The 27,615-nt window shown below is 44.2% G+C and overlaps 1 protein-coding gene across 2 annotated transcripts in view; it reads right to left on the bottom strand.

Annotated features, from left to right (window-relative positions):
• Window positions 1-27,615, bottom strand: part of PPP1R21 (protein phosphatase 1 regulatory subunit 21) — a 56,162-nt gene that overhangs the window by 19,375 nt on the left and 9,172 nt on the right. For both annotated transcript variants that reach the window (XM_053243983.1, XM_053243990.1), the window contains 13 exons: window positions 27,115-27,279; window positions 26,708-26,766; window positions 25,951-26,045; window positions 25,479-25,531; window positions 24,002-24,151; window positions 16,860-16,961; window positions 16,684-16,772; window positions 15,054-15,190; window positions 13,570-13,662; window positions 11,330-11,457; window positions 9,033-9,185; window positions 6,885-6,977; window positions 3,194-3,442 (listed from right to left, as the gene is read on the bottom strand). In XM_053243983.1, the coding sequence (XP_053099958.1) occupies window positions 3,194-3,442; window positions 6,885-6,977; window positions 9,033-9,185; window positions 11,330-11,457; window positions 13,570-13,662; window positions 15,054-15,190; window positions 16,684-16,772; window positions 16,860-16,961; window positions 24,002-24,151; window positions 25,479-25,531; window positions 25,951-26,045; window positions 26,708-26,766; window positions 27,115-27,279 (1,566 nt within the window). The remainder of the gene's footprint in view (window positions 1-3,193; window positions 3,443-6,884; window positions 6,978-9,032; window positions 9,186-11,329; window positions 11,458-13,569; window positions 13,663-15,053; window positions 15,191-16,683; window positions 16,773-16,859; window positions 16,962-24,001; window positions 24,152-25,478; window positions 25,532-25,950; window positions 26,046-26,707; window positions 26,767-27,114; window positions 27,280-27,615) is intronic.

Below are 27,615 nucleotides of genomic sequence, written 5' to 3'. Positions count from 1 at the left end.
TAAAAACTGCTTGCATGAAACTTGCTGGTTTCAGTAAAAGGAAGAAAAAGAAAGCAGCACAATCCAGCTAAATTTAAGCCCTGTTGATTTCAATCTGAAAGTTAAATACATGTTCAACTGCCTCTCTTTGGAATCAAGGAGATTTAAATGTGCTTCTATTTAGCTAAATTGTACCCCTTGGTGTTTTTCTTCCTAAACCACAGATTTATTCAATGGAACCTTCTTGCAAGTGGGCCACTGTCATGAACATTTAATCATATTGAAAGTTGTAAGTGATGACCTGCATAATTTCCAACTCAAAGTTTCAAATTTTATTGGTGTTTGATATATTGGTTTATAAAGTATGGGCTGCGTGCAAGATCATTGACTCACACTCCTTAACATGGGAAAAGTTAAGCTCTACCCTTCCACGTTTTACTAAAATGAACAAAGACTTGCAGATGGGATAGTTGATGGATTCTGCTCTGATCAAATCCCTGCTGAATATGCCATAATCTTCTCAATTAGAAAAATGCTTATTCCATTGCTGTAAATGTAATGCTATCCAAAGCAACAGAAACAGAATGAAACGATGGACAGAGTGGTGGACTTTGATGAGAGAGATCTGAGGTCCCTGCTCAGGCACAAAGTTCACTAGGTGACCTTGAGCAGGTCACTACTATTTAGTCTCTGATAAAATGGGATACCTTCTTGTTTGCTGCACTGAGTTTCTTTTAAGAAAGGCTAGATAGAGATGTGAAATAAAATGGTCACAGATCTGGTTCAGACATAATGTTCTCTCATTTCCCCTTTTCACTTCCAACCGAAGACCTCCTGGCTTGTTACGCTGCAGTTTCCCCATGGCATGCAAACCAGGAAACTGTGGTTTGAACACTCCCTATAAACCAGGATCAATTTGTGTTCGAATGCACAGTAACATGACTCAATCTCACATTGGAACTGGACTACATTAGCTGAAATCCAGACTAAATTATTCAAATAGTACTACTTGGGAGTTATTCTAAAGGTCTACTGAATTTCAATAAGACTTCCTCTAGTAAATTTAGTCAGGATGTCAGCGACTGTGTTTAATGAAGTTGTGCTAATGCTGTATGTGTCAGTACATCCCATCCAACATTCAGTCTTAGGGCTGTGTTTGTTCTGTCTTCTTCCTGCAAACCAGAAGCCTATTTTGAATTCCACAAACTTAATGAAATCCTTTTGGCCAGTGAAACATTTCACATTATTCATACTGTGGATGTGCAATGAAGGCTAGAGACTAACCCACACAAATGGAACAATAGTCGCATATTTATTTAGTTATATAAACTAACTATCTAAAGTGGCTCAGGGCGGTTTACATTAAAAAACACACATAAATCAATTAGAAAACTTAAACATAAAACAAATCAGAAAACATTTAAACCAGACTAAAATTAAACCTAAGAATCATTAAAAGCCAGGCTATAAAGATGGGTCTTTAAGGCTCTCCTGAAGGCCTCCAAGGAAGATAATCCTCTTATATCCACGGGGAGTGCGTTCCACAATCTAGGGTGACAACTGAGAAAGCCTGATCCTAGGTTGTCACTAGATTAACCCAGTTGCAAGCAGGGGGAAACCCACCCCCACAGAACTCAACAAGCAGCTTTGTTTATGGAAAGGGTAATAGATTTGTTGGTTATTGACCTCAGCTACATAACTTGCTCAACAGGGAGATGGGGAGAAGTAAACAGTTGCTTATCTGTCATGCAACCCAACTGCTGGTATGAGACTAGGAATTTCCCCCCAAATGATTTGAGTTAGGAACACAGAAATGACCGTACCACATACTTCAATATCTTCTTTGATCCATCACAGCAAAGACACAGAGAATCGGCAGGCTGAGAGAGACCAACCGACTGTCAAATCCAAACCCTCCCACTCCTGCTTAGACAAAAACATCTGGTCACTTAGACAGCAATATCTAGGTGCAACTCAGGCAATGCTCCTTAAATTACTCCAGCTTGGTTGGGTTGTCGTCACTTGTGTGTGGTTAGCTAGCTACACTGAGCTAACTAAACACAAGCAGCAACACAAATCTGCTTCCTTTAATAAAGCTTCTTCTCAGAAAATTTGAGACTGATAGTGGCAACTGTCCCGGGAGAAAGGCAGTCATGTGAAGCAGCCTCACAAGTGACAAGGCTGCCACTTGCTCTCTTTTCTATGTAAGTTTCTATGTTAAAAGGCCCTGACAGCTATTGTATCCCTCCTGATAAAGGTCACCTGGGCTGCCTGGTTTGTTATTAGAGTTCACTTTGGGAAGGAAGCCTTTCTGTCATGCAGAAAACCAAAAGGGCCCTGCTGCAGCTTACAACCACTAGCAGCTGGAATGTTGGGGGTGAAAACTGTGGACTAATGTCCAAAACACTTCCCCCACCTTCATCTCCAACAATCAACTATGCCAGCTTCTCAATTTCCCTACCAGGCTGCAACAGACGCTGCAATATTTGGTGAAGTTTTATGTAGAAATTTGGTGAAGTTCATCATGTAGAAATAACAGAGCAGTATACTTCTCTGCAGTCATCAGAAAACCAACTGTGGCTTCTTTTTTTGGAAGATTCAAACATTGGCTTTAGTTTAAAAATGCACAAAAACAACAAGCTAGCCAAACAGCTATGAAAGAGCAAGTCAACACACAAGAACAACCATGAAGCTGGAATGATGAAATGCAAACATCATCCCTCTTGTTCTCTTCATCACACTCACAGATTCATGCAAGAGTTCACCGAACAGCACTAACAGATTTTATCCTTAGCTCTCTGGATTCAAGCCAGAGCCTTAACCTCTTGTCCAAAGCCCAGTAATAATGAAGCCAGGTTGGAATTCAACCATTTAGGTGCCACCACTCAAACAGCCTAACTTTGCATAGCCACCTACCACACATCAGATGGGAGGGGGGTACAGAGCAGGGACTCAGAATACATTTGTATGAGAGAAGGCACTCCCTTAAGGTATCCTGGCCCCAACTATTTAGGGCTTTTTCTTTTCCCCAAAGCAAAACCAGCACCTTTGAGTTGAGCCTGGAAACTGCCAGGAAGACAATCAAGTCAGCATAGACTGAAATATACTCTGTGTGGCTCACTTCCTGCCGCAATGTTCTCTGCACTTCCCCAGAGTACAATCTTTCAGGAATTCCTTGGCTACACTCAGCTGAGGAGAAGCAACACACACTTACCAGACTTGTGCTTTTAACTGGTTCCCTCAAAAGCTTCTCTGTAGCATCTTCCTTCTCCTGTTCAACTGCATTCAGCAAGACGGGACTTTCCTGGGTTGTCTCAATCAGCTGGCTGTCAACAGAATTCTTGAGCTTGTCTGTTACCCTCTTATTGTCCTTCTCCAGCCTAATTTTGGCCAACTGGGCTTCCAGCATCCAGTGTTCTTTTTCCTGCTCCAATTTTGCAATCTTCTCCAAACTCTGCTGGACCTTGAGAACAGGGAAAGTTAGCACTGTTGGAAGGATATGACTGATGGGAATTAGAACAGCAGTAAGCTTTTTTTTTTTTTTTTAGTGCACTGTAAACCACATTCTTGATAGAGGCAGCTTTACCTGAAGCTGATGGAGATGAGAATGCACCAACGTATTCCTCCAACATGGTTTCATGTGGCCTGCAAGCTTGTGTTAAACTTCAACTTCCATTTAAAAGCTTCTAGTGCTCATGACTGCACAACCTGCAAGCTGATTGCCAGTTTTCTACATAAGCACTTTGTTTCTCGCTCTTTAAAAGAGAAAGCATGGGGGGAAACACCCCCATGCCTATAGGCAAAGAACCTATAGAGAACTTGGCTGGAACAGACAGCTCACATTTTTAAAAAAGCTTTAAACAAATGTTTCTTCCATTTTAAAATGTGAACATACGATAATGGCAAAGCACACAACCGAGTACAAGAGCCAAAGATATGCATCTGCAAAATGGGAGAAACGGATGCCATGACAAGACTAGATAAGAAATTTTTACAAGATGCAACAAATAGAGATGTGTTTACAATGCACACTCGTGAAGAACACAGCAACATTCTAATGAAAGTCCATCAGGATGGTTTCTCTTCCAACTGTGACAAGTTTGACATGGAAAGTTCGCCCTAGATAATGTCCTATAGCCAAGAGAGAACATTATAATAGTCTCCATAAGTTCTGAGAGGAAGTCCCCTTTAGGCCTTATCTTAGCTTGGTTCAGATGCAGTGCCAAACCCTACTAGGCTAACTATAGCTTAGACGCTGAACCATTATTTGTGTTTCAGCAATACAGGCAAGTCATGATCTGTGCAATTTCCCCTCTTCTTCCACATCCCTCGACAATCCCCAGTTGCTACTCCAAACAGTAGCCTCAGAGGCTGGAACAACATCCCAGACCATGGTTTGTCGGTTCAGGTGCAATGCCAAACTACACTTTGCCCAAACCATGGTTTCCAATCCAGTAGCAAACCATGGTTTAAGAACTCAAGAACAGTCCTGCTGGAGCAAACTCAAGCCCTATCTAGTCCAACATCCTAGAAGTTGGCCCAAGATCTATAAGTTGGGGCAAGCAGTGAGGTGGCAAAGTTTGCAGAAGACACCAAACTATTTAGGGTAGTGAAATCTAAAACAGATTGCGAAGAGCTCCAAAAGGATCTCTCCAAACTGGGGGTGAACGACAAAATGGCAAATGCGGTTCAATGTTAAGAAGTGATGCATACTGGGGCAAAAAAACCTAATTTCACATATAGGCTGGTGGGGTCTGCCACAAGATGTGGCGACAGCCAACAACCTGGATGGCTTTCAGGGTGGTATAGATAAAATTCATGGAGGACAGATCTACCAATGGCTACTAGTCTGAGGGCTATAGGCCACCTCCAATCAAAGAGGCAAGATGCCCCTAAATACCAGTTGCAGGAGAGTAGCAGTAGGAGAGACAGTATGCCCTCAACTCTTGCCGATGGGCTCCCCAGAGGCATCTGGTGGGCCACTGTGTGAAGCAGGATGCTGGACTAGATGGGCCTTGGGCCTGATCCAGCAGGGCTGTTCTTATATTCTTATGATCCTGTATCACATAGTGACCCACCAGATGCCTCTGAGAAGCCCGCAGACACGAGGTAAGGGCATGCCCTCTCTCTCCTGCTGTTGCTTCCCTACAAATGATATTTAGAAGTATCTTGCCTCTGAGGCTGGAGGTAGCCTAATGTCAGAGTTATAGCCATTGACATACCTGTCCTCGATGAATTTGTCTAAGCCCCTTTTAAAGTCATCCAAACTAGTGGCCATCACCACATCCCATGGCAGAGAGTTCCACAGATTAATTATGTGTTGTATGAAAAAATACTTCCTTTTGCTGGTCCTAAATTTCCTGGCCTTCAGTTTCATGGGATGACCCCTGGTTCTAGTTTGGTGAGAGAGGGTAAAAAACGTCTGTCCACTCTCTCTGCTCTATGCATAATTTTATAAACCTTCACTACTGCCTCTTTTCCAAATGAAAAAGCCCCAGATGCTGTAGCCTTGCCTCATAAGGAAGGTGCTTCCGGCACCTCTTGGTTGCCCTTTTTTGCACCTTTTCCATTTCTACAGTGTCCTCCTTAAGATACAGTGACTAAAACTGTATACAGTACTCCAAATGCGGCCGCACCATAAGTGTGTATAAGGGCAATATAAATGTTAGTATTTTAGTTTTCATTCCCCTTCCTAATGATTCCTAGCATGGAGTTTGCCTTTCCCCCCAGTTGCTGGGTGCTGAGTCGACACTTTCAATCAGTTGTCCACCATAACCCCAAGATCTCGCTCCTGCTCCATCACCATTTCTGATCCTAGTTTGGCAGCCACTTGCAAAATATACAGCTATCAAAGCCATTAGTTGTTAATAGGGCCATCAACTATCAGCTACTAGCTTTAACAGCTGTATATTTCCCATCAGGGCCAGGGTGGACACTAGGTGCTAGGAAACACCAATGGGAAGGGGTGGTTTTCCTCTTTTCCCTGCTTGCGGGCTTCCCAAGTGCACCTGACTGGCCACTGCGTAAAGCAGGATGCTGGACTTGATGGGCTTTTGACCTGATCCAGCAGGGCTTATGTTCTTAAACCATATTTTGTCACATGATGTTGGTTCAGAAGTCACAACCTCCCCTGGTTTAGTTTGGCAATCCATGCCTTGGCGTTACATCCGAAATGCATAATGAAGTTGTACAATCTGTATACTAGTCACATCCAGCAAAGTCAACTAACTACTGAAACACATGTTACGGAGAATTATAAACTAGGACAGGACCTCATTGAGACTGGCTTTGACTTTTTAGCCATGAAGTTAACAGGCCATCTAGCTGGAAGCCTGGCTTCAAGCTGGAGACCAGCAGACAGAGCTGACAGCAGAACCAGTCACACACAGGCTGTTTTCATTCACACACCCTGAAGTCAACTCAGAGTAAAATAACCCATATATGCCAATCAAAATTTTACTTTCGCTTGCCTTTTCCATCTGCCAGGGCCTGGGAAAAATAAACCAAATAAAAGTCCATCTGCACACACATTTGACTTTCCATCATTTTCAAACCTGAGGCCAGAGAAAGCTGAAAGCAAAGCAGATGAGAGATTTGATCCAAAGAGCCACCTCTACGGAGTGTGGGTTATCATCAGACAATGCTGTTTGGATTTCTGGCATAAAACTCACCCATCTGGGTGTCAGATTATCCAGGATGCCTGCCTGTTCTAGCCCTTGTTCTGCTTAGATGGTATGCAAAACTCTAAATCTGAGCATAATTCTCCCTTAATTGTGGATTTCAGTATTTAGACATGTATTATCATGCACATTAATTGAAGTTAGCACAGTGTGACTACCAAATAGAATACCATTTCAGTGACTACACTGTACTTTGGAACAGCTGCACATTAAACTGTGAAATACCTGCTGTGCAAGGCCTTCTCTGCTCTCCGTGGAACTCAGAAGAACTCTGCGGTTGGCCAAGGCCTCTTCATAAGGCACTGAATCGGAACACGGCTGCAGCCAAAAGACACAGGACCTCAGTGAGCTCAGCTACATGTGGCAAGTGTTAGGTTTTCCCACTGCCTTCCCAGCAAAAGTCTCCTTTGATGCTTTCCAGGCCCTTAAGTGGCAGAGATATGTGCAGAGTGGATTGCAGTTTGGAGGAAACAAAGAACGCTACACACAGCTGGGGCACTGTTCTAAAAAAAACCTTACAGTGGCCTTGGGCAAAAACAGCAGAGAAAGGCCTGGCATGTTCTGTCACAAAAACTGAATGAAAACATCAGTGTGTCATTCCGATCATGCACTTTCAAGTGGAGCATCACCTGACATTTTGTCATGGGGGACAAAGGCACAAGGGATTGAGGGAGCAAGGGAGAGAGTGCAGAAGAGTGAGGATGCTCCCTAATGCTGAGTGCCGGGGGCATGTCTCAGATGAGAGGGGAAATCAGTCATTTTAGCAGCTCCTAGCTGGTGTCCAAGAGCCTTAGTCAGCTGGAATGAGAAATGAGTCATTGCTTTTATGGTTAATCTCCTCCAAACACACAAAAACGCTATGGCACATTAGGGATCCGTTTGTTTAGTTTCTTAACCCAATTCATGTTACAATAATTCAGTGAGGGGTGAAACACATTAGCATTCTCACATGATGCATCCATAGCTGGATTGTACCACTCACAACAACCTAGGGGGAGGAGGGCTCCTCCACATAAAAAAAAACACCCTTCACAACATGTTAGGGATTGCCGTTTTTCCTGTACAAAGAGAAGGATTCTGGCCACAATCTTTAGTGCATGGAGCTTTTTTTCAAAATCTGAAGGCACATTCAAGCCTTCAGTCATGCTCCAGCAGTCTAAGAAGTGCCATCCAGCCAAAGATACATCACTTGAGGCTGCCGATTTGTGCATCTCAGCAATTTTGACTTCAAGTTATAGCATTTTTCTCCCCTGCAACACAGCTATTCTTCTGGCATTTGTGAGCAGGAAAACTCTTCCTGCCTCTGATTACCTTTATTTTGCAGCCATGCAGTCCAACTCTGTACAAGCTACAATCTAACTTGGAGACCACCACCAATTCCGCCCCTTCCCCGAAGTGGGGTGGGGGCGAGGGTCTTGCCTGTGATGTCATGGCTGACATTCAGAAACACTCTAAGCACTTCCGGGGTCCAGCACAAAGGCCCAGGGGCAAACCTGTGTCTGCCTCCAAGCTTTGGGGAGCACCTTGGGCACTGAGCCCTAGAAAAGCTCAGAAAGCAGCAAAATGTCTCATTGCTTTCTCAGCCTCTGAAGCTTGATGTGAGGACTAGAGATTCTCCTGGCTCAGGAAAAGAATTAAGGGAAATCTTGCCACACTTTTTAAAAAAATGCACCCTGTAGCAAGTGCATTTATGGATCCTTGGAGTCAAGATTGCTAGGATACAAGACTCAAATACAACTCAAGTAGCCCAGATAGAAATTTAGATCATAATAAAAAAGAACCTCGTATGCCTCTACTGCCCACATGCACAGGTTTGCTTAGTCTGTACCAGCTCCTGCTGGTACAAACTAAGCAGGGAAAGCAATATATCTGCAGTGATCAAGTCCATTTCCATCCTTCAATTTCCTCAACAGCAGCTCTCTCTCTCTTTAAGTCAAACCCCTGAGTAACACCAGCCCCAAACCTACCTCTGTCTATGAAACATACCAAAGCCACCCTCTTCCCACGTGGCAATAGTTCCCATCGTCAGCATTCACTTAGCTCCAAGGCCTCTCTGTCTAGATTCTTCCACGCAAGTCAAGAAGGGCACCCTAGAATTCCTCCCTGCCTCCCCCTTCCATAGGCTTAGAGAGCAAAGGCTGTGTCTGAGCTCACATTTAATCAAGCCAATACCATGCTCTCTGCAGCCTTTCCCTCAGCTCTGCCCTACATAAGTACACAGCTCAGAGTCAGGAACCAGAATGGTTCCACCTGAAACAAAGATTGTTTTCATGGGAGGAAAGAATCCAATCCCACATCAAAAGAATGTTTAGAGCGTGTCCAAAGCCCCCAAGTGGCTGCACTGTGGCTATTGTACTTGGAACAGGCACAAACCTTCTTGAGCAGTTTCATGTAGGCAGCCGCTTTCTTCTTGTACTGAAGCATGCACTCGGCCGAGAGGGGATTGATAAACTCCATTCCTCCCTTAGGCCCATAGCTCAGCGACACAGTGAAGTAGTCTAAATGGTTGCTGAAGAATGAAGCAACCTACAGAGACAGGTATCAGATGGCTAAACATGGCACACTTGGAAGTCAGTCAGGTAAGAAGAATCTACATCAAGGTGACAACTTGCTGGATCGAGACTTTAACATTTTGGCATATTATTCATATGAAGCCTGCAAATGAATAATGTGCAAGAACTTTAAAGGCTCCCTCTAGGTCTTTTATGGCACTTGCTACTTTGAAGCCACCTAATGGCACAGCGGGAAAATGACTTGACTAGCAAGCCAGAGGTTGCCGGTTCGAATCCCCGCTGGTATGTCTCCCAGATTATGGGAAACACCTATATCGGGCAGCAGTGATATAGGAAGATGCTGAAAAGCATCATCTCATACTGCACAGGAGATGGCAATGGTAAACCCCTCCTATATTCTACCAAGAAAACTACATGGCTCTGTGGTCGCCAGGAGTCAATACCGACTTGATGGCACACTTTACCTTACCTATAAAACCAACTGCACAAGTTCACCCAAAGAGCATGGTAGATTTCAACTTTCTAGTACAGTAGTTCCCAATCTGGGGGCCTCCAGATGTTGCTGAACTACAACTCCCTTCATCCCCAGCAACAATTTATTGTGGAGATCCACATGCTGGGAACCACTGTTCTAGTACAATGTGTGGTAGTTTAATACCAAAACTTATTTCTTTTAAATATAAAATTTCTAATCCTTTTGGACATGGAAGAAAGGGATTATAAACTCGGGGACAGTTATCTGCTGATGGCAGGGAAATTGGGTTAGATATTGGGGGGTGGGGCTCACAAAGCAGGGATGCTCAACTATGTGAGTAACTGTGCTCAGTTAAGTGAGCAGGACTGAGGAGGACATAGCCCTTCAAGGAAAAAAGTATTCACTTTAAAGGGGAAAAGGATGGAAGAAGGCTCCATCAGCAATTGGGAGGCTGGAACTGACAGCCTGAGCATCAGTTCCCACTAGAGGTGTACACAAAACTGGCTTTGCCAGTTTGGTTCGAATCCAGATTCGATCTGAATCCACCCGGCTCAGTTTTGGCACCGATCGAACCGGACCCAGTCTGTTTGACTGCTGGTTCAGAGCTCTACTGGTAGAGGAGAATCTGGTGAGGATTCCCCTTTACTAATAAAGGGGCAGCAGGGGCTTCCCTAAACCTAGAGGGGGCAGGAGGGAAGTCATTTAGTACTTACAAGTAAAAGCGGTGGTGGCAGGATAGCCAGAGTAGCCTGGGCCACTCTGGCTACCTCCAATTCAGGCCTCCATGCGTGCGCAGAAGCCCAAGCCGGGCCGCCACCAGCCCAGGCAACTCTGGGAGAGCCACCACTACTCCCCCTTGTGGCCGCTGCTAGTACTTTTAAGAATTAAATGATTCCCGCCCCCTCTAGGTTTAGGGAAGCCCCCTTCCCCTTTAATGGTAAAGGGGGATCCTCACCGGATTCCCCTTTACCAGTAGAGCTCTGACGTGGTTCAGTTCGAACTCGGACTGACTTCAGCCAGTCCGGTCCAACCCCAAACCTGTTGAGCCAAGCCGGTTCAATGCTGAGCCTGGCTCAAACTGAGCTGGCTCACACACCCCTAGTTCCCACCAGGGATGATGGGACTTCTATGCAGAAAGAGAAGCTCAGACCAGAAGTGTTTGCCCAACTTTAATTTGGGCCACACTTATTTGGATCATGAAGGAGTTTTTTGTTCTGCACAGCTTTCTAGTCTTCCTTGCTCAATATAATCCCACTTAAGTCCTATTCCAAGGATCTGGAAGACCCTCCATGCCTAATCCAGGTCATCAGTTGTCAACCCAGAAGGTTAGACAGGTATGGTGAGAGAACAGAGCCTGTAGCCATAGAAGTGAGAGCTCCACTTAGGCAAGACACTTCAACCCAATGTCCATCTCATCATATACCAAGCCATTCTGGGGGGTCTCCCAGCTCTCAAGAGTGGCTTCTGGAGGGGAGGAGAGGATGGGAAAGTTCCTTTCCACGAGCATCCTTTCTCCTCACTACTTAAGACTCTAACCCACTAGTGTTTTTAGACAAGGCCCAATTCCCCAATAACAGATACCCTCTGTACAAATTAGGCACATCTCTAGTTAGCCTGCAAGCTAGTGTTAGTTGAGCTATCGCAACACTGAGCTATCACTTAGGGTAAAGAAGAGAAGTTACCTTGCCTGCTCCACTTGTTAATGCTACCACAGAGGATAAGATGCAGTCATTGGTGGTGATGAGCTTCTGTGTGGCTGTGGGGAGCTCACGCTCCAAGGCAGCTTTATGACTGTAATGCTTGGAAATATCTAAAACCAGAAGAGATTAAGTTGCATCGGCTGCCCATGTAACTCTGGATTTGAACAAGTCCAAAGCAAACAGTCAGTTTGAGAAATCATCTTCTCCCTCCTTGTACTCAGTATCACTTTTGCCTATCTACAAGGACAATTTAATTTAATCCATCTGACACACGAGCTGCAGATGGACAGGTGACTCCCTCACTCCAGAGTTACAGGAAATATTGTGCTCATGCTGGTGGGAAGGAAGCTCTAGAAAAGTCTGTGGCTTTTGCTTTTTTATTTAGAGGTTCTCAAACTTGAGCCCATAGACGTTGGACAAGTCCTATCATCCACATTGCAGCTGTAGATGATGGGTACTGTAGTTCATCATCATCATCATCATCATCTGGGGACCCAGGTTTGAGAATCCTGGTCTATTTGAATATTCATAAGAGCAGCCCCTGCTGGATCATCAGACCAAAAGGTCCATCAAGCTTACAACAGTGAGCTTGATGCTTCCAACAGTGGCTCACCTGAAGCCCACAAGCAAGGGATGAAGACAACAGCCCTGTCACTGCTCCCCTGCGTATTTAATGGCATGCTGCTCCTGAACATGGAGATTCTCTGTGTTGCCATCGTGACTAGTAACCAGGGAGACCTGCATTCAGTGCATTTGTCCTATCTCTTTTTAATGCCACCCAAGTGAGTGGCCACCACTGTATCTTGTGGCAGCAAATTCCATGCCAATTACGCGCTATATGAACAAGTACTTTGGTTTGTCCTAAATCTCCTACCATTCAGTTTCATCGGATAACTCAAGACTTCTAGTATTATGATAGAGGAAAACACACTTCTGTACACTTTATCCACATCATGTATACATTTCTACATACCTCTATTATATTCCCTTCAGTCACCTTTTTTCAAAACTAAGGAATCCCAAAATAAAAAAGTGTTGGCCTTTTATCATAGGAGGGGATCTCCGGTCGCCCATATATTTTGGTTATCCTCTTCAGTGGCTATTGTGCATAATGTTCAATCCGTGCCTATTAAGTATGCAGTTTCCTATGGTACTTTAATAGATAGAATCCTTAATCATGAAGGCTTAGGGCTGGCCAGCACCAACAACGAGAACAGATGTGGATGCCAATACAGATGTGAGATGTGTGAATGCTGTTTGGTCTTGTGGTAACGAGCATAAGTTGTACCTTAAGCAAGGCATATCCTAGTTTGCATCTGGATGGGCAACTACCCTGTTTCCCCGAAAGTAAGACTTACCCCGAAAGTAAGACCTAGCAGTAATTTCTGATGTACCGCTAATATGCCCTAGTGCATTTTGGGGGGCTAAAATTAATATAAGACACTGTCTTATTTTCGGGGAAACACGGTATATGCGAGTGCTGTCTGCTGTAAGATATTCCACTTAGCGCATGGGGCCATAGCTCAGTGGTAAGAGCATCTGCTTGCATGCAGAAGGTCCCAGGTTCACTCCCTGGCATCTCCAGTTAGGGCTGGGAAAGACAACAGCCTGAAACCTTGGAGAGCTGATGCCAATACTGAGCTAGATGGACCAGTGGTCTGACTCAACGTAAGGCAGCTCCCTCTGTTCCTATTTGGTTTGCGTAAATACCACTAGTATCAGCCAGCAGCTACATAATGGGAAGCACCATGACTCTGTGGTGGAGCACATACATATCTAAGGCCCCAGGCTCAATCTCTGGCATCTCGGGTTTAATAGCCCCAAGTGGTAGGGCTAGGAAAGACCTTCTGTCCAAGCAACTGAATGCAGTGCCAGTCGGACTGCTTCATAAATGGACCAACCTTCTGACTCCATACAAAGCATCACCTTAACTCACAAAGTCTCTCATCACATTATTTTTCTGCCTTTTAAAAGTCTAACTAATCATTTGCCTTTTCAAGTGAATAGAGTTTGAAGTAAATGCACTCTCCAAGAACACCAACCTAAACCTAGATTTTTCAATATCAACACCGAAAGCCAGACTCTGGTTAAGTCAACTTTATTTCAGCAACAACCTTGAACAAGTCAGTTGAACTATAAGCCATCCACCCTGTCCTTCTGTCTCCATTAATTGACAGGATTGAGGTTCATTTATTTTAAAAAGCTACACATTCTTCACTTACCTTTCATGACATCATGAAACCCGTGAAGAGCAGAAGCAACATGTGTGAATACTGAGCTGAAGTTTGTCCGAAGCAACCTGTCTGGTTTTGTGCCTAGAAGTTGTACAAAGACCAGGAAATCCATAATCAATTATGCTTCAAAAAAATATTTTTCCAAATAGACCACCACCAAGCAAGCAAATAAGAAGTCCTATTCAAAATGGGACTGACTTAGTTAAAGGGCATGACCATAAAAAAACATAACATGCACTCAAATGTTTTTTCCAATCCAAATCAAAGAAGAAATCAAACTACATCAAATACTGATCTGAAGTACATACCAGGTCCAGATTTCTGTCCAAGTAGCGAATTCTGATGGAAAAATACCCACCTAAATACTATTAGCCCCTATCAAATTTATGAGGTGTTCTAGTAAAATATTTTTAAACTTTGGCCTTCAGTGTCTTCCAGTCACTAGCTATGAGTATCATCTGATACTCATATGCTATATATATGCTGATAGTATATGCTAATATTATCGCTCCTCTTCACTACACAGATAGGAATCTTTACTACATGAGTAGTAAATGTCTTATGGTTATTCATTTAAAAATCATTTAAGTCCTATTTTAAAATTAAAATATATGTATGCATGCATATATATGTATATGTGTGCTATGTTCACAGAGTTCTTTAAAAAGACCACTGAATTTGACCTATTCCATATTAATTTTCTTGTATTGAAACATTCAGCTCTGATATCTATGTTGATATTTTGTTTGAGGGGGAGAAATTTTTGGCGGGGTGGGGGAGAAATCAATCCTTCTCATTGCATCACTAGCAGGTTATCTTGGTTGCTTCAGAGTTGCTCACCAGCACTACAATTCCTATAAAACTCTGCCCTCTATTCGTAGTTTTTTAATAAAGATATTAGAGGGCTTCTAGGTTCAAAGCGGAAACAATTTTAGAAAGCAAAAATAATATATCACTGCAACTTGGGGAGAGTAGGACTTTTTGTTGTTGCTTCCAGATTCCAGTTTAATTTCCAGAATATAAGAATAGTCATGCTGCATCAAACCGAAGCTCTACCTAGTTCAGCATCCTGTTTCCAATTTTGTTTTCCAAATTTTTATTTTTACTTAAGTATTTATATTCTGCCTTTTCACTTTACGTAAACATGCTCAAGGCAGCTAACAAGACATTAAGACAACAAGATGCCTCCGGGAAGCGCACAACCAGGGTTTGAAGGCTAAATTCCTTTCCTGCTGTTGCTCCCCAGCAATTGGTATTCATGATATACTGTCTGAATATGGAGGTTCATGACCTTCACATTTCTGTATATCCCTGCTTCTCTTGTACAATAGTGACAACAATATGTGTACACCTTAAAGCCTGATTTCTGCCTCGCAAAAAAAACATTTCAGATTTAGACAAGATCATGCTGGAACTTGAAGTCTGAACATCCTACATTATTCCGACTGCTGTTGCTAACCACCAGTGCTTACTTGGTAAGGCAAGGAGACTAATGTAAGTGTTCAGCTTCTCAAAGACTGCGGTCAGCTTCTTCATGTCGTTTTGGAGCTCCATATTCCTGGCTCTCAACGCAGCTGTGCAAAGAGAAGATTCACACTCTTCTTCCAAACTAGGAACATATGAATTTGTGTTTTTAAATGAGTGAGCATTGTGCTTTTTTATTTTAATAAAACTGACATGATTTTCAGAAGAGATGAGAAAAACATTTTAGAGCACTTTTCTGAACATATGGAAAAGCAACGCAAGAGGTGCTTCCTGGGGATTATTAGGGACTGCCAGGCACCCATTCAAAAAAACTGTGATACTACTATATTCCTACAGAAATATCACCTTTGACTTGTTTTTGTGGCTGAAGGTAATGTGCTTTTCACACTGACGTTTTCTGGCTGTAAAACTGGGACTAGTCCAGATGTCCTTCCTATTGACACAATGAACTTATTTTTAAGAACTAAAAGGGATAAGGTACCTAGCATTCTACCTCCAATCTGAACCTATATATTCAACAGTCAGATGCTGCATATATACTCCTTGCATCCCACACCACATTATAATCGGACTGCCAACTTTCAACTGCTCGGAACAGAGAGAAACAAGGCTCCCCAACATAGAAGGAATCTGTATATATTCCAGAGTAGTACCGTAGTAAGGCAGCAGCATACTGATTCTTCCAGCTTGGGGAAGACAGAAGCCAAGAAGATACAAAGTGTTTCCACTCGCCTGCTAGCTTAGGAAATAGCTGCATTTATTGAGTCTACCCAAGCTGCCAAAAGCCAGTTCAGTTCTAACTAAAGATGCATGCATTTTTCCCCCGTTTAATTGATGGATCAACCAATAAAAGCTTTAGCTGATTAAATCCGAGGGGGCCAAATTCCTTTGCAAAGGAAATGTTTAAATCAGTGGAGCGTGAGCTAAAGGTTAATTTGGGTTCTACTGCAATACTATAATAGAGAATTTGAGAGTAAGTATTAGAGATTTTCTTCCAATGACGAGTGGTAGCTTTTACTTATCAAGTGAGCACACCTCCTTTAATATTTTCAAATATCTCTAGAGGAAAAGTGAGGTTCTAGTAATATGAACACTTGCTTAATTTTAATCAACTGCTTAAAAGATGTTGTTTTGGGTTTGTTTGTTATTGTGTTATTGGCTTTGTCAACTGAATTCTTAGAAATTAAGTATCTTTTTGGCCCTTTGTGGCAGACAGATAATTCATATCTTTTATTTTAAAAAAGTAGAGATCAAACTAGTCCCAAGTGGAAAGATAGCCCTATTTTTACTTCTTCCAAAGAAATGCCCAACTCTCTAGGAGAAGAGACCCACACTTATGGAAAAGCCATCAACACTACTGTATAGATTTTGTGCAAAGAGGTCCTGGTTCACCTTCAGAAAAGCATGATGGAAAACTGGAAACAATAGACTCTCTGGGGGACATGAGTTCCTATGGCAGAAGTGAGGGCTTTCCCCCCACCCCTCAAGTTTACATTGTCAGGAATCATCATGAAGATACTCAATGAAAAGCATGTTACCCTGATGCTATCAGATTATACATGATTAATTCCGTGTACAATTTCAGTTCCCATTTAGCAGGACAGAAAGGAAAAATACCTTTTCCACTGGTAAGGAAGAATCTTCCTGAGAAAGCAGACATAAGATGTTAAGTAGTCAGAAAAGGATTTCAATTTCACAGTTGTTTCCTTTAAAAAGAGAAGAGATTTTTTTTCAGATATTCAGATACCAACCTGTTTTGGAAGAAGAGTGTGGCAATAGGATAACAATATTACCAGCACTGTGACAGTGTCCTCTGTGATGCTCTCAAACAAGTGCAACATTCCTTCCTCTAGAGGGCGAACGTAAGATGCATTTTCATGAAGATACTGGGAGAACTGAAGACAGAGAGACCTGTTAGCAGTTCCAGCTGGCAAAATCATGCACACATTTTATTTCTTTATTTCTTATGGTACATTTATATCCTGCTCTTCCTCCGAGGAGCTCAGAGCGGTGTACATGGTTATTTTTATCCTCACAACAACCCTGTGAGGTAGGTTAGGCTGAGAGATACACAACTGGCCCAGAGTCACCCAGTGGGTTTCATGGTTGAATGGGGACTCCAACTCAGGTCTTCCCAGTCCTAGTCCAATACTCTAACCATTAGCCTTGAAAGGTCCCACAACCCTAGAAATGTATCGTGGCACTGCCATCTCAAGGGACAGATTTTGTGCTACAGAGAGAACAAGAGAAAAAACACACCAAGGCAGCATACTGTGTGGCCAACTTGGCCCAAGTAAGGAGGATTTTTAAAATAGTTCTGCACAGCACAAAGGACACACATAAGGTTTTATGACCCACATACAAAGCCATTTATAATAGTAAAATATTCCACTATCATTTTATAAAAATAAGAGAAGAATTAGCCAAAACTCTCTCTCATATACATGTTCATCTAGTAAGCAACAGGCAGCCAAACTACTGAAGCCTACACTTCTTAAAGTCAAAGTACATTTGGCTATCTACTATATCAAGAGTAATGAAAGTGGTTTCTGGTTCCAACCCACTCAATAACATTAGAACTTTCCTTCTCTCCTCCTCCCTGCAGTCACAGTTTTAATTTCATTCAAGACATGCCAGCCTTTCCTTCCAATCCAGAACCACAAATATTACCTTGCTGGATAAGATCAAAGTTCCATACAGTCCAACTATGGCTGGCCCAGATATCATGCAGAATGAAGATTTAATCTCAGTTCCACACAACTCTTGGACTCGCACACAAAAGGAGGATTTCAAATTCCATTCTCTGTTTAGAACAAACTGGGATTTGCTGCATTGTCCAAATCTAGCGATCCCAGCTGGCTGTAACCAGAGTTTGCAAACAAGCCAGACTTTGCACTTGTAGGCACAGGTCATCCCAGCATATGTTTCATGGGAAGCAGTGTGTGATGGGCTCCAGCCCCTGTGGCTCCATTTTATTTGCGGCTCCACCCATCCACCTCAAGCAATTATTTTGCACCTGGCTCTAGTGGACCCTAATTAGAATAGGGATGTGCCCAGAAACATTCTGGAGTCGGCAAGGATGTTCCCTTAAGGGCGGGAGAGGGTGCACTTACCCCTCCAGCGGCATTTCCCCTGCTAGTGCTCCATTGAATCAAAGCCCCTCAGGGCAGCAGCATACCTCCCTGCTGCCCCGTTGCCGTCTTCGGCCAGAAGTACCGGGAGCATGTGCACCCGTTGTATGCACGCACGTGCCCATCAGCCATGCACGTGCACACACGCAACAGGCACACACACACCCGGTACTGATGGCCACTTCCGGCCGAGGATGGCAAAGGGGCAGCAGGGAGGTATGCTGCTGCCCTGAGGGGCTTTGATTCAATGGAGCACTAGCAGGGGAAATGCGGCTGGAGGGGTAAGTGCACCCTCTCCCGCCCTTAAGGGAACATCCTTGCCGACTTCAGAATGGTTCTGGGCACATCCCTATTCTAATTAGGGTCCACTAGAGCCAGGTGCAAAATAATTGCTTGAGGGAGGTATGCCGCCCCAAGGGGCTTTGATACAAAGGAGTGCCGGCAGGGGAAATGCGGCTGGAGGGGTAAGTGCACCCTCCCCCACCACCTCTGAAAGCCAAAACAGCCCCAGTGGCCGAAACATTTTGGAGGCCTCTATAATGGCCTCTGAAACGTTTCGGGCACATCCTTAAGTAAGAACCAAGATGATCCCACACGTTCGACCACTTCTGCTCTACAGCAGGGGTTCCCAACCTGTGGTCCTCCAGATATTGCTGAAATCCCATCACCCCCAGCCACAATTTATTGTGGCTGCAGATGATGGGAGTTCAGCAACATCTGGAGGTTGGGAACCCCTGCTGTACAGAAAACTATGGCAAGTGGCATGTTGATCGCTAGTTCACTTTAAGGTACTTATTTATTTACTCAATTTATATACCGCCCTTCCTAAAGTGGCTCAGGGCAGTTTACATTAAAACATTCTATATATACAAATACACACACACACACACACACACACACACACACACTTCTCTAAGGCATACCCGAGACTAATCCCATGCATGGCAGCTCTCACAAGATTTCCTGGCAGGGAAGAAAAGAGCATAGCAAACAGGGATAGCAAACAGGACGTAGGAGTTTTGCAGGAGTTAGGGGAAAGTGTGCGGGGGAGCCTCGAACAAGCCCCTGCGATCACAAGGATCACAAGGAACCTGATGGAGAAGAGAACGTAAGTACATATCCCTCCCTCGTATCCCTCATATTCTTGAGAAAGGCTGTTTGGACAGCTAAATAGTTGACCATTACAGCTGAGACGTATCCTAATAAACTATCTAATAGACGGAAAATAAGCTCCCTAAATACTGTAAACAGCCAACAAAAACAGTATGTAGACAGAAGGTCAGCAGGGGAAGGGGCACTTCCCTGTGTATTGCACAGAGTGCCACATGTATGACTATTTGCCCCATGGGCAGAAGTCATGGGTGTGTGCTCGGTGCAAGGAGCTCCTGGCTCTCAGGGAACAAATCTGTTCCCTTGAGACCAAGGTGGCGGATCTGGAGAAGCTCAGACAGACAGAGGCGCATGTGGACGAGACCTTCAGGGATGTGATAGAGGCATCCCACTCCAGGGCTGGTAGCTCCTCTGCTGTCAGGGAGAATGAAGGTCTTGGGCAAGGAGGACATCGGTCTGAGGAAGAGGGAAATGCTCCTTTAGAAGGGACCCCTTCCATGGATGATGAGCCCATATCCTCTCGCACAGGGGATACTGCTCTGGGGGGTGGGGGCCTCCTTGTAGTTGGTGATTCGATCATTAGAGGAATAGAGAGATGGGTTTGTGACCCGCGTGCTGACCACACAGTGACTTGCCTGCCTGGTGCGAAGGTTGCGGACATTACGCAGTGTCTAGACAGGCTCCTAGGCAGTGCTGGGGAGGAGACAGCTGTCGTGGTGCACGTCGGCACCAACAATGTGGGGAAATGCAGTCGGGAGGTCCTGGAAGCCAAATTTAGGCTGATAGGTAGCATTTTAAAGTCCAGGACCCCCAAGGTAACATTCTCAGAAATGCTACCTGTTCCATGTGCAAGTACAGTGAGACAGGCAGAGCTGAGGGGTTTCAATGCGTGGATGAGACGTTGGTGCCGGGAGGAGGGGTTTAGATTTGTTAGGCACTGGGACACATTTTGGGGCAAGCAAGGCCTGTACAAAAGGGACGGGCTGTACTTGAACCAAGATGGCACCATACTGCTGGCGCTTCAAATCAAAAAGGTTTCAGAGCAGCTTTTAAAATGACACCTGGGGAACAGCCGATGGGAGCTGGGCAGTATCCCGTTTGGCAAAAGCCATCCTTTAAAGTGTGAGGCTGCAAAGAATGCAAATAAAACAGAAGGGAACAGAGCAGAACCGCATAAAGAGTAGACGGGAGCCTGTGCCAGCAGGTCAAAGAGTCAAAAGAATAGCATACATCAGGGGAGAGATTCAGCATATAGGTGCTTATATGCCAATGCCAGAAGCCTCCGAACCAAGATGGGTGAGCTGGACTGCTTGGTTGCTAACGCAGAAATAGACATAGTGGGCATAACAGAAACATGGTGGAACAGTGAGAACCAGTGGGACACTGTTATCCCTGGGTATAAACTCTACAGAAAGGACAGGGAGGGGCGCCTTGGAGGAGGGGTAGCACTGTATGTTAAAGAAGGGATAGAAAAGAATCTAACAAGCTAGAAAACCTAGGTGGACTGGAGTCCTCCACAGAAACCCTGTGGGTGACTATACAAGGCCGGAAAGGGAACATGCTACTGGGGACGTGCTATCACCCTCCGGATCATAATGCCGACAGTGACTGGGAGTTGCAGGAGGAAATCAGGGAGGAGTCAAGGAGAGGCAGGGCTGTAATTATGGGTGATTTCAATTACACACACATAGACTGGGTAAATTCACATTCAAGTCAAGACAAAGAGGTCCAATTTCTAGACACGCTAAATGACTATGCCCTAGAACAGTTGGTCATGGAACCGACCAGAGAGAAGGCAACCTTGGATCTAATTCTGAGTGACACCCAGGACCTGGTGCGTGATGTCAGTGCCATCGACCCTTTAGGGAACAGTGACCACAGTGCCATCAAATTCAGCATACATGCAGGGAGAGCATCACTAAGGATGTCTAACACAGACATTTTGAATTTCAGAAGAGGAAACTTCTCCAAAATGAGGAGTATGGTGAAAAGAAAGCTGAGGGGGAAAATCAGGAGAGTCACTTCGCTCCAGAGTGCATGGAGTTTACTCAAAACCACAATACTAGAAGCCCAGTTAAATTGTATACCCAGGAGGAGGAAAGGTACCACTAAGTCCAGGAGGATGCCAGCATGGCTAACGGGTACCGTCAAGGAAGCCATAAAAGGGAAGAAGACTTCCTTCCGAAATTGGAAGGCCTGTCCAAATGAAGAGAACAGAAAGGAACACAAACTCTGGCAAAAGAAATGCAAGGTGAAAATAAGGGAGGCAAAAAGAGAGTTTGAGGAACATTTAGCCAGAAGTCTCAAGGGGAATAACAAAAACTTCTTTGAGTACATCAGAAGCAGGAAACCTGCCAGGGAGGCGGTTGGACCACTAGACAATGAGGGAGTGAAAGGGATTATCAAGGAGGATATGGAGGTTGCAGAGAAACTGAATGAGTTCTTTGCATCTGTCTTCACGGCAGAGGATACTGAGCATATACCTGGTCCTGAACCAGGCTTTTTAGGGATGGTGGCTAGAGAGCTGAATCAGATAGAAGTGACAAGGGATGATGATCTAAACTGTCTGGAAAAACTGAAAGCTAACAAATCACCAGGGCCGGATGGCATCCATCCAAGAGTCCTCAAAGAACTCAAATGTGAAATTGCCGACCTCCTTGCATAATATTTAACTTATCCCTGAAATCGGGCTCTGTACCAGAGGACTGGAGAGTAGCAAATGTAACACCAATTTTCAAAAAGGGATCCAGGGGCGATCCGGGAAATTACGGGCCAGTTAGCCTAACGTCCATTCCAGGAAAATTGTTGGAAAGCATCCTCAAGGATAAAATTGTAAAGCACCTAGAAGAACAGGCCCTGCTGGGAGTGAGCCAGCATGGCTTCCGCAAAGGTAAATCTTGCCTCACCAACCTTTTGGACTTCTTTGAGAGTGTCAACGAGTGTGTGGATCAAGGTGATCCAGTTGACATAGGCTACCTGGACTTCCAAAAAGCTTTTGACAAAGTTCCTCATCAAAGACTCCTGAGGAAACTTAGCGGTCATGGGATAAAGGGATAAGTACATGTGTGGATTGCTAACTGGTTGAAAGACAGGAAACAGAGGGTAGGTATAAATGGAGTTTTCACAATGGAGGGAAGTAAGAAGTGGGGTCCCCCAGGGATCTGTACTGGGACCGGTGCTTTTTAATTGATTCATAAATGATCTAGAAGCAGGGGTAAGCAGCGAGGTGGCCAAATTTGCAGATGATACCAAACTCTTCCGGGTAGTGAAATCCAAAACGGATTGTGAGCAGCTCCAAAAGGATCTCTCCAAACTGGGGGAGTGGGCGACAAAATGGCAAATGCGGTTCAATATTAGCAAGTGTAAAGTGATGCACATTGGGACGAAAAACCCCAACTTCAAGTATATGCTGATGGGATCCCAGCTGTCGGTGACGGACCAGGAGAGGGATCTTGGGGTTGTGGTGGACAGCTCGTTGAAAGTGTCGACTCAATGTGCGGCAGCTGTGAAAAAGGCAAATTCCATGCTAGGGATCATTAGAAAGGGGATTGAAAATAAAACGGCTAACATTATAATGCCCTTATACAAAACTATGGTGCGACCACACTTGGAGTACTGCGTACAATTCTGGTCACCACATCTTAAAAAGGACATTGTTGAACTGCAGAAGGTACAGAAGAGGGCAACCAAGATGATCAGGGGCCTAGAGCACCTTTCTTATGAGGCAAGACTACAACACCTGGGGCTTTTTAGTTTAGAAAAAAGACGACTGCGGGGAGACATGATAGAGGTCTATAAAATCATGCATGGTGTGGAGAAAGTGGAGAGAGAGAGATTCTTTTCCCTCTCACACAACACTAGAACCAGGGGTCACTCCATGAGATTGATTGCTAGGAGGTCTAGGACCAACAAACGGAAGTATTTTTTCACACAATGCGTGATCCATTTGTGGAACTCTCTGCCACAGGATGTGGTGACAGCCAACAACCTGGATGGCTTTAAGAGGGGTTTGGATGACTTCATGGAGGAGAGATCTATCAATGGTTACTAGTCGGAGGGCTGTGGGCCACCTCCAGCCTCAAAGGCAGGATGCCTCCGAGTATCAGTTGCAGGGGAGTAACAGCAGGAGAGAGGGCATGCCCTCAACTCCTGCCTATGGCTTCCAGCGGCATCTGGTGGGCCACTGTGCTAAAGAGGATGCTGGACTAGATGGGCCTTGGGCCTAATCCAGCAGGGCTGTTCTTATGTTCTTAAGAACAGAGCAGAGCACAGCAGGGGATGCCTCCCTCCGAGCCAGCCCACCAAGGAGGAAGGGAGGTCAAGGAGGAGGTGCAGGTGCAGGTGCCACTGCAAGCCAGCGGGAGAGCACACATTGGCTCCAACCACCCAAATCCTCGTAAGGAGCATGGCTGAGCAGGCAGCAGCATGGGGAGGGGGTGAGAATGAACTGGCCGGAGGGATGTGGGGAGGGGGAGAACGAACTGAGTGAAGGGATGGGAGAGAACAGCTGACTGAATGGAGATGAAATGAAGACGGGGCAAGGAGCTGGATCAGTTGCGGGGGGGTGGGGGGAGAGAGAGCGAGAACTAGGGGAGCAGATGCTCTGCACTGGGTCAGCTAGCTGAAATTAAAAATGTAGAGAAAGATCCCCACTGCTCAAGAACTTGCTTCAGGTTCATCCCAAGTCAGCTTACCTTCTGATTTAATGGCGATATAGTGTCTGTGGCAGAATCTACAGGAAAAATCTGGACTCGCTGCTCAGTGTAGGTGTGGAAATTCAGAAGAGCTGTTACCAGATCTTGAACAAAAACCAGTGCCTGGCCAGCAAGGTCACGCAGCTTTAACTGCAAAGTACAAAGAGCAACAACTGGCTGACTTATTTGGTTGCATGCAGTCTGTTTTATTGGAGGCCTCAACATTTCAGTGTGCCCAGTTAGGAGCAAATAAGAATATGAAAGACTTAACCTGCTATAAAAGGGCTCTTCTGAAGGAGAAGCAAATAAGAGACACTGCAACCTGATTTGGGGCATAATAAATTTTAGGGCTTGCCTATTTTCCCAAACAGCACAGCCAACATGTGTTTTGTGGCAGGAAAGAAAGCTCCTTGAAAATTTGTATAAAAGTGACAACACAAGCAAAATTCTTCCAGGCATCCTGCTATCATTTGAAGCACGTAGAAAACTGCCCCCACACGCAGACAGCACCAGACTCAGCAACAATTTTTAGCAGTATTAGCATGCTTCTTTTTAGTTATATAGAGGCAGATGTAGGGAGTGACAAGTTTATTTTTTCTATGCAATTCAGTTCTCTGTTGGTGATGTGCTGTACTTCATATATCTAGATCACTGACAATATATATCTATATCACTGACAATTAATGCCAGGTCCCTTTTTAGTTGGGGTGGGGTATGGGATTAAGACAATTGACTTTTGCAATCACAAGAGCATACGTTTTAGGCTGGGATACTTATTTGACATTTGTATTCTGCATTTCCTCCAAGGATTGCAGAGCAGTGTACATGGTTATATTTATCCCCACAACCACCCTGTGAGGTAGCTTAGGATGAGAGACACGTGCCTGGCCCAGAGTCATCCTGTGAGTTTCACAGCTGAATAGGGATCTGAACTTAGAGTTTTAGTTCAAACACACCCAAAGTTTTTGAGGTTACTTACCACTGATCTAGCCAGAGACCATCACATCATCTCTGAAAATAGAGGCTGCTCTTTGGGATATTATAGCTAGTTGCCAAAGCCATGGATGCCAGTGGCCATCATAGTGAGCAGCAATGAGAGTTCCACGTATGGTAGGAAGTGGCTCCTTTTCCCTGTCAGCCTCATTTGGTCAGAACATTATACCACCTAGGGATGGTTCAGCAACAATGCTGACTTCCTTTAGTTAAGGAAAACCAGGTGTCAGCTCTCATGTAGAATGCTCCTGCCCTACAATCCTGTCCCAAAGCAAATTCCCCACAATTGCCTTAATCATGATTAAGCAATATGGCAGTATCAACAGCAACCATGGTTAAGCTGAACCAGGATTCCTGTTTATCTAGGATCTGAAATCAGAATTTTATTAAATAATGCAAGTCAGCATTTCATCTGCTGACTCACAGTCTTATGCATGTGGCACTATGCACTTTTTAGGTTAAGCATTGCAAGTGTATTACTTACCTGCCGTCGTCTATTGTGTACTGGCACATTCAGGGCATTATACTGGCTAGACTCTACAAAAGAATATATTCATAATATTACTGTAAATATTTCCTCTCTGGTCTTTGTTCATTTTTAGATCATTCAAGAACAGGGAAGCATCTTTTTCAAGAGCCACTCCCATTACTTGCCCAGAGCACTTAAGAGCAAGCTCTAAAAATGCAACTGAACGGAATACAACTTTGGCAAGCGTATGTACCATCCCATGGAATGTCACTTTAAACAGCAACCATTTTAGATTTACAAAGTTATTTATGAATGTTCAAAGTGCTCCACATGTACTATTCCAGTAATTCCAACAACAATCCAGCAAGGTAGGCTAGCATTATTTATTTACTTAGTATTTTTGTATACTGCCCCAAACTTATGTCTTTGGGCATTTTCTCCCTTTTGTTTCTTTAACAATGACAAAAGCAATCAACACAATACCTACTTGAATCATTGAAAGGTACTTTTTCACTGATGAGGTGTAAAGAGTCCTCCAACCTGCTACCCAAATCAGTATGAAGGTTCTTTAACTGCTGCTGGCTGGGTGATAAAAGGAAACAAGTAGTATTAACTATTAGTTTTCAATATATATATAAAGAGCAATGTTGTACTGAGTCAGAACATATTGCTCAGTAAGGTACTCTGTAGGGATACATGCAGGGAAGTCTTTATAGAACTATTAATCCAAGGTTTGGGCTTCTTCATGCTTAGTGTGAGCATACCAGTTTATTGTATATACCTGTGACGTACCTAGGAACGTGTAAACAATACACCTCCCCTGTTCCCACTACATATACAATGTCTGAATGTGCTACAGGGAACTGTAGCACATACAGCCCCCAGCCCATGTTCAGATTTGAGAGGGGGTGTTGATGACAATCGGACACAACACTATTTGACAGCCTGTGCTTTTGTTTCCAGTATAGTGACCCTCATTTCACCCAAAAATATTAAAATGTCTTTATTATATGGTTGTATATTATCCTGTTTCTTTATTGTTCCCAATAAAGATAGCTGACCAGTGTGAGGTTGTTCTTTATGCCTGTGCCAAACAGCGGAGATGACATCAAGCAAGCAGTTCACAATCAAACAAAAAGGTGTTAAGGATCATTGTTTCACTGCAGTAGCTTTTTCTGCAGGTACATTTCAATAACATGAGATGCACTGCTTTTAAGTGGTGGGTGGGGAGGAGAGAAGCATACCATTCCTCTGTTCGAACCCTGCAGTCCTTGGCTTCCCTCTCTAGGGTCTGGGATTTAATCTTTTAAAAAAGAAAAGGGGTGGGGGGAACAATAGCAGAACTGTCAATGGCAGTTTGCAAAATGAATTCCACAATGAGACACGAAGTGTAACCGTTTCTTGTTAATTTTAAAAATTTATGCTACAGTTCTGCCAAACACAGCACCCAAAGCACTGCTGAACAATAAAAAGTTACAACCAACAGCATCACAGCAATGTTAGAACTAAAAATTAAGAATCCACACAACAGAATTAAAACAGATCACAACTAGAACACCCAGTCAACCTGCAAAGAATACTGGTTGAGAAAGCAAGGTTTTTAATTCGTCAACAATTAAGCAGGTGAGCCACAGTGGGCACAGAGGCTTACTTCTAACTTGGCTTTATCACTCTGCAGTTTTTCTATGGTCTCCATGTACTTCCGAGTTAAGCCATCCACCACGGCTTGGTGCTGTGTAGCCTCCATCTCCAAGACCTCAAGCCTGCTCCTCAACTCGGATTCCAAGCGCTTGTGTTGCTCATCTGCCTCAAAGAACTAAAATGAGAAGATCAAGTGATGAGAAGATGCCCACATGCGTCACCCAAGAGAGTGCTGCTTGGCTTGGTTCAGTACCAAAGGTCACACTAAATCTTTCCGCTCTGGCAGGCCTTTGGCCTGTGAAGGCTCAGGTTTTTTGTCCAACTCCTTGTCAGTTATTTGTTGTTACCTACTGTTTTTTCCTGCCATTCTTTAAAGATTTTAAAGCAGTTTTTTAAACACTGTTGCAAGCTGCACTAGGTATCTCTAAGTAACGGCTGCTCATCTTCAGTCCTCCTGCAGATATTGGTCTACAACTCCTATAATGCCTGGCTATTGGCCACTGTGGCTGGG

Source organism: Hemicordylus capensis, chromosome 1, assembly GCF_027244095.1.
Source record: "Hemicordylus capensis ecotype Gifberg chromosome 1, rHemCap1.1.pri, whole genome shotgun sequence".
NCBI classification, from domain to species: domain Eukaryota; kingdom Metazoa; phylum Chordata; class Lepidosauria; order Squamata; family Cordylidae; genus Hemicordylus; species Hemicordylus capensis.
The sequence above is the reverse complement of the archived record's forward strand: the minus strand, read 5'-3'. Positions and strand labels throughout refer to the sequence as shown.